Genomic DNA, 7,164 nt, shown 5'->3' with positions numbered 1-7,164 from the left:
GTTGTGGGTGGTTGAATGTGTGCAGTTTGTCAATAACTGCTCAGTTCCTAAGCACTGAACATTATCCAGGTGGATACTACCATTACCCTGACCAAAGTAGGCATTTGATAGAGCAGTTTCATCGGTGATAATATATTGTAAATAACTATCACAATGAATCAACTCACTTGTTCCCCAGCCTAGTTGGCTACACACTACTGCTGCATCAGTGGAATCCCAGTTATTATCACAGACAGTGCCCCATGATTCATTAACACACACTTCCACTCTTCCTTCCCAATCATGTGGACCATTGACAAGATTGATTGATCCAGTTTTACATGCTATAAAGAATTGGAAATATACAATGCATACTGGTATTTGTAACATCATTGCTATTCAAGTTTCAAGTACTATTAATTTTTGAGAAATGCATTATTCTATAATAGTGAGTACTATATTTGCTCAAATGCCTAGCTCAAATAAACAACCATCTCTGTAATATCATCTAATCATAGATATGCAAATTTTTTCAGTACAGGTGCCCTAGATTTTGCTGGCATTTTTAAAGCAATTTTTGCCTGCAGTGAAAAATAAATGCTAATCAAGCAAACCTAGTACTAAATTTATATCAAAAAGAAATCAAAGAATTGAATATTACAAATGACACAATTACCAAAGGAGAAAAGGATGTAAAGAAAAGGTAAGTAGGGAACATGCGACATAAAAAATATTTACTTAAAAGGCAGAGTGTGAGTGAGAGGGATAGAGTAATTATGATTACCTTAATTACACTGACAATACAATTAGAATACTGAAATGCAGTAAATACAGATGACATAATATGAGGTACATGCATGTAAGGAAGATAGAGACATGTAAGCAAGTTTATTAATGTTGATGTAAAGCCATGCAGCAAATCTCATTAAAAGAGTAAGTAAGGAGATAAATTACTAACAACATTGTATTTACGAATAGGGGTTGAGCAATTAATTCCTTGATAGCCAGTATCAGTACAATTACAGGTGTAATTAAAAGGAGCTGAAACAAGTGTACAACTACCTCCATTCTGACAAGGACTCAGTTCACATATATAACCTATAGCAGGCAAAAATTAACTTTGAGGTTAACAATGGTGCAATTAATATGGAGTTCATATATGCACATGTATGAATGTCACAAAATATAAGACTAAATGAATGATACTCAAAACTTGTAAGCTACACTGTTTCGCTGAAAATTAAATCCATTCATTCAATTTAACAAAGTAATAATAATTACATAACCTACACCAGCAAAATAACATTATAAAACGTAAGCCCCAAACCATGCAAATGTCATTAAAAATTAATGCTACTGAGTGCATGCATAATTAGCTTCACAGTAGAAAACACACTGCAAAAAATTGGGTATAAGGCTAAAGCACACAAAACCGGCAAGATTTTAAAAATTGAAACAGCATTGCATTAACTTAAAATCATACCTTCAGAAGGTTTTAGGTCTATGCTTCCAGAATAAAAATATGTTTGATAATAACCATAAACCATTGCCAATATCTTGTCGTCACTGTTATTAGACCAAATAGTAACCTCACCATAGTTAAATAAACTATAACTGTTAAACACATAACAACCATTAACAAAAGTACTGTAATATTCCCATGAACTGGACGTGAGGGATGGAAGAGGCATGCTATTCAGTCGTATCTGTGACGAATCATCAGCAGCAAGTACCACAAGATTAACAAAAGAATCACCAAGCATAATTATGTTTGGAATACTAGTTACGTTAGAAGCATATTGATGCAGTGGAGGAATGATTGTCATATCACGTTCAGCTACTGAGAACCAAGCCACAAGTATTGGACTAGTTGAACTAACATAACAACTAGTTTGAGATAATATAGTTTGACTCAGTACACCACCTTCTTGAAGGGATAGTGAATAAGTGCTGTTACCTTCATCACACAATATATTGACATTGGTATTAGCCTGTGATCCAATTAGTTTCAATTTATAACTAGATTGACGATTATATGATTGAACCAGGAACTCATTACCCCATGAGGCTACTGGTGGTATTTGCTCACCAGCAAAGTTACAAGCAGATTGACCAACAACACAAGAGTGACCAGAATAGACAGATATTGGACTATTAGATTTAAGTTTTGTTCCTGTTAAATCAGCTTTTTCTACAGCTGGTTTGAGTAAAAATGTCTCCAGGTATTGTAATTGTATTGTTATTGATTGTCCAGCTTCAAGACTGATCTGCATTTGATCATTAGTTGAAATCAGACATTGAGCGACACTAGATGGTATAGTAACAGTCACTGTTGGTGTGATTCTTATATTGGTATTATTATTACTAGAGACTATTAGGAGAGATGAGAATGAGGTTGATTCATCTGTACCAATAGACACAGCATAATACACATAACTATTGACTGGGTAAAACAAGACTGGATAGTTGATATAAACTGCTGCAGAATGAAAAGGATCAGTAATTGCTACAGTTACTGATATTTTCTTATCTGTTCCAGTTGTTACTAGTAGACCTTTATATCTCTCTAATTCACTATTGACAGCATAAGACAATAATATACTGTCCCAGATAGTTGTTGATGTACCAGCAGTAACTGAACCATTAGCTATTGTTTGGGTGAGATTACTGACTGTAAAGTTCACTGCTTCTGTTTCTGGTGTAGTGATGACAAGGTCAATGATTCCAAATTTCACTGTCACTGGTAGTGGTAATATACCAATGACATGTTTACTGGCAGCTGTACTCCAATCATCTATGAGAAAATGAAAAAAGGAAAGAAAAGAAAGGAAAGAGTGAGAATATATGTAATTAACAGGATATGAAATTGAGGGCTCGTTTACGTGACAATGCTGGCCTAATCCAGTGGTTGAAAATCTGGGGGGCTAGAGCCCCCCAATTTTGATGAAGGGGGGGGGGAAAGAGCCCCCCACTTTTGCTGCAGCTTATGCTTGCATGCAGAAGAGCAGAGCCTCTCTAAATTTTGATGCAAGGTAGCAGCAGGGGCACTGCCCTCACTTTTAATTATGTTATTAGAAAATGCTATTAATTTAGCTAGCTTATAAGTGTTATAGCAGTGTCTCAACTCATTGCTTACTATTACATGTACATATACATAAGCATAACTGATGAACGCACCATATTTTTGGATTATTTTTAAAATAATTGAATTAATGAAAATGAGCCCCCCACTTTTAGATTGGTATATGTCTCAACCCCTGTAATCTGCATTGTTTTGCTATTACATTTTTCAGCCATTTTACTAAAGTGTTATGCAGCAGCTATGTTTTGCCATTTTCACTAGAATTTATCATTTGTTTGTAGAAGTATCTGCTTTGGTATTCATTTTTTGTTCAGATTTGATATGTGGTTTTTGTGTTTTAGTGTAAATTTGACCCTAATTCAGCTAAAAATACCTCCATTTTACTTGAAAACATAGTCGTCGTGTAAATGTGGCCTGAGAAAAAATATTTTGGTGCATGCATGCAAGTACATGTTGACCAGTTAAATAAAAAAAATTAATGTTGCTGTACTGTACACATTGCAACATGTACAGTATCTTGACTTGAGCTATAGAATTAAACCAGCAAATTCAAAAAAGAGTGAATGAGAGGAGTAGAAGATACAAAAGAGGGAAACATCACTTACAAATACGTGTCGAACAGTTTAGTCCTTGATAGCCAGTACCAGTACAATCACAGCTGTAATTAGAAGGAGCTGAAACAAGTGTACAACTACCTCCATTCTGACAAGGACTCAGTTCACATATATTTGATAGTGAACAAGTACAGGTAGTAGTGTTTCGAGTATAACCAGCTTCACAGCTATTGCTACAAACTATAGTGGGAGAACAATAATGGTACAGCACCACTCTTTAATTGATGATTTTGTAATAAAAAAATTATATTTGACAATTTTTGTCCACAGTCATATGCATTACAATTAATGTATGGCTTTGCACTTACTACTACAAATAAAGTCAGTAGAAGTAGGTGTATAAAAGTTAGTGGGACATTGTGTGGTACACTGATCAGTTGGAGAGAAATAAGAACAGCAATTGGTCTGTGACCCAACACATCTTTTGAGACCAGTATTGCAACTACTGCCACAGGCTACAGAGAAAGGAATATATAAGAGGAAAGGAAATGTACACACACAAAGATATAAACAAAAAGACTGTGTGCCAAGAAATAGTGTGGCATTCTGAATGCATGAACAGTATGTGCAATGGTTATACAATATCAACCTGAAATACTGTTCAAAATTAGCTAACAATTTAAAAAATTAAAAGAATCTCTTATCCACAATACATTGTTTCAATTTCTAAGGCTTTCAATGTGAATTTGGGGTTTTGGCTTAAATTTTAGGTAAGAAGCCCAAAAATGTTCTCTTCTCTATAGTTATAGTCTATAATAATTAGTGGAACACTTAATCAAAAATTGAATCAATTTAAAATATTTGTTCCATGGCCTATGGGTGTTGCTCTGTAGAGATGAGCAATCTGCTTAAGTGCATTAAGGTGCCACAACAAAATTAGAAAACTTACCATGACACCTATCACTACCAAAGGTATGATTGCAGAGCAGACAGTCAGTGCGAGTGGGTATATCAATGAGCCCAGACACTGGTACAGGAATTCCTCCATCAAGATCAGCTTCCCATGATCCAGAGCTACACATTAACTGGAATATGCCTGTTGTCTGAGACTGTCCAGGATTAGGAGTGTAGGTAGCAATGATGGAGAGTGATCTGTAGGTACCTCTTCTGCTGCCTTGAGCTTGACATACATAATGCACAGAACCAATGATTGTAGGAGAATATTCCACACTTCCGGCATCATTGTGAGTAAGGAATTCTGTGATAAAATGAGTTATATTTGACTGGGAAGGCAGAGAGCAGTCTGACTGAGCTGAAACAGGAAAAGTGAGAAGATGGAGAAGGACCAAAAAAGCAAACAAAACAAAAATCATAGACATCGCTCCTTGCATACTGTGTATGCTGTACTAGTAGCTTTTTTGCTGGTGTTTATCTTGGCAGTGCTGCCCTTTAAATCAGAACAGGATGATTCTTATGAATTACTCAATATGACTGAAATTACTACTCTAGTATAGTATACTATGCATGTAGAAAATGAACTCAGTTTGATCTAAAATATGACATGATATCATTACTACTGTTTGGTAATTGGTATTTAATTAAACTAATTAAACTGTTTGCTTGAACAAATACAAATTCTTAGTAAAGGCTGATTCACTTGAAACTTAACGGAAAACAGGAAGTGCAATACAAACCAATTATCAGAGTTAAATTACATGTAGAGGTAATTTCTAAACTTATTTTAATAATTAAGTTAACTCTGGCCATTGGTTCATACAGCACTTCTTGTCTTAACTTAATGCCTTACCTTAGATTAAGTTTTAAGTGTGAATCAGCCTTAACTGTATAATAATGATTCTTGTGAATTACTCAATACGACTGAAATTACTACTCTAGTATAGTATACTATGCATGTAGGAAATGAACTCAGTTTGATCTAACATATGACATGATATCAATACTACTGTTTGGTAATTGGTATTTAATTAAACTAATTAACTGCTTGCTTGAACAAATACAAATTCTTAGTAAAGGCTGATTCACTTGAAACTTAACGGAAGACAGGAAGTGCAATACAAACCAATTTTCAGAGTTAAATTACATGTAGAGGTAATTTCTATACTTATTTTAATAATTAAGTTAACTCTGGCCATTGGTTCATACAGCACTTCTTGTCTTAACTTAATGCCTTACCTTAGATTAAGTTTTAAGTGTGAATCAGCCTTAACTGTATAATACATTTACTAATACATGTAAGTTGACACACACATTAATATGTGCTGAGCACTAGTTGTAATGCATTTAGATTTAATGGGCCACAAATCAGTAAGCAGAGTCGTCACTTAACACAGTTTCCAAATCAACACAGTAATATTAAAAACAAGGCAAGAGAATTTAACATCATAGTATACCTCATACAATAAGAATTAAAACAAATGAATAAATCTAAGTCTAATTTCACATGCATTTTATCAATATCTATATGTATGCACAAGTACATGCACATACATGTACAGAAGGTAAGAAGATGCAAAAATATACAAAGCCAGGACAGATAAATTAAGAACTAGGATATTGGACTGTCAAGTGAGAGAGCTATTAGATGGGACAAAACTTGTTGTAGGGGGAAAATATCCCAATGCCAAAGAACATTAAGAGAATATATGTACATACATGTAAATATTTAAACCCATTCCTGGTCTAGTGAAGACTGTATAATCAGCGCAGCATTATCTTAGCACAAAATAACATAGGAGAGGCACATACATGCAAAATAAACTGCAATACCTGCCTCTCTTTCAAAAAAATCTTGCCTACACCACTGAAAGGGGTGGTCTAAAGGGCACAAAATTGGCAAATATATACTTAGGTAGCCACATAACTCAAAAATTGTTATAATGTACTTTCTACATACGTGTAGCATACGAGCATCAATATGTATTGCAAACCTGATTGCACAACAAGTAATACAAGTACATGTACTTTCTGTGCTTACCAAATCTGTCTGAGAATGAGTGAATCTAGTTCCAGTTGAATCATTTGATCACCTTGATCTGTCTCTGTTACAAGTGTGACTACTGCTGGGTGACTACTATTATAATAAGATAAGAAATAGTAATTTGTAATAATAAAAATAAAATAATAGTTTTTGATCAGACCTGCATGGGGTCATACAATTACAAAATCTCAATTACAATTACACAATCAATTACATTCCTTTTGTAAAAAATAGACCCAATTAGAATTCCAATTATGCCTTGTTGAAGTAGTTTCAATGACAAATACTATTTTGACTAGAACAAAAAAATTAAAAAAATTATTTAGTGTAGGGTTGAGCCTCTGTTGGATTTGAACCTATGAAATGAATTCAAACAAGCCCCTGTAGGGTTGTATCACCATTGAAACACCAACATGTCAACCCTACACTGCAGGTATATTTGTCCAATCATCGTCATTACTCTAGGCAATAGGCATGCACAAAATTTACTATAATGCTCATTCAAACATTTAATTGCCACACTATATAGCATTGATAGCAATACTCATCAG

The 7,164-nt window shown here is 34.3% G+C and overlaps 1 protein-coding gene across 1 annotated transcript in view; it reads right to left on the bottom strand.

Annotated features, from left to right (window-relative positions):
- The window catches only part of LOC109591471 (uncharacterized), a 7,601-nt gene extending 2,572 nt beyond the window's left edge, over window positions 1-5,029 (bottom strand). Inside the window, exons 1-6 of the mRNA XM_020007218.1 lie at window positions 4,565-5,029; window positions 3,984-4,130; window positions 3,667-3,855; window positions 1,463-2,773; window positions 952-1,077; window positions 291-323 (exon numbers count right to left, since the gene is read on the bottom strand). Coding sequence (XP_019862777.1) covers window positions 291-323; window positions 952-1,077; window positions 1,463-2,773; window positions 3,667-3,855; window positions 3,984-4,130; window positions 4,565-5,006 — 2,248 coding nt within the window. The 5' untranslated portion in view covers window positions 5,007-5,029. The remainder of the gene's footprint in view (window positions 1-290; window positions 324-951; window positions 1,078-1,462; window positions 2,774-3,666; window positions 3,856-3,983; window positions 4,131-4,564) is intronic.
- Between the last annotated feature and the right edge of the window lie 2,135 nt (window positions 5,030-7,164).

The sequence above is a fragment of the Amphimedon queenslandica genome, unplaced genomic scaffold (assembly GCF_000090795.2).
Source record: "Amphimedon queenslandica unplaced genomic scaffold, v1.1 AMPQUscaffold_13521, whole genome shotgun sequence".
Classification (NCBI taxonomy): domain Eukaryota; kingdom Metazoa; phylum Porifera; class Demospongiae; order Haplosclerida; family Niphatidae; genus Amphimedon; species Amphimedon queenslandica.
The sequence above is the reverse complement of the archived record's forward strand: the minus strand, read 5'-3'. Positions and strand labels throughout refer to the sequence as shown.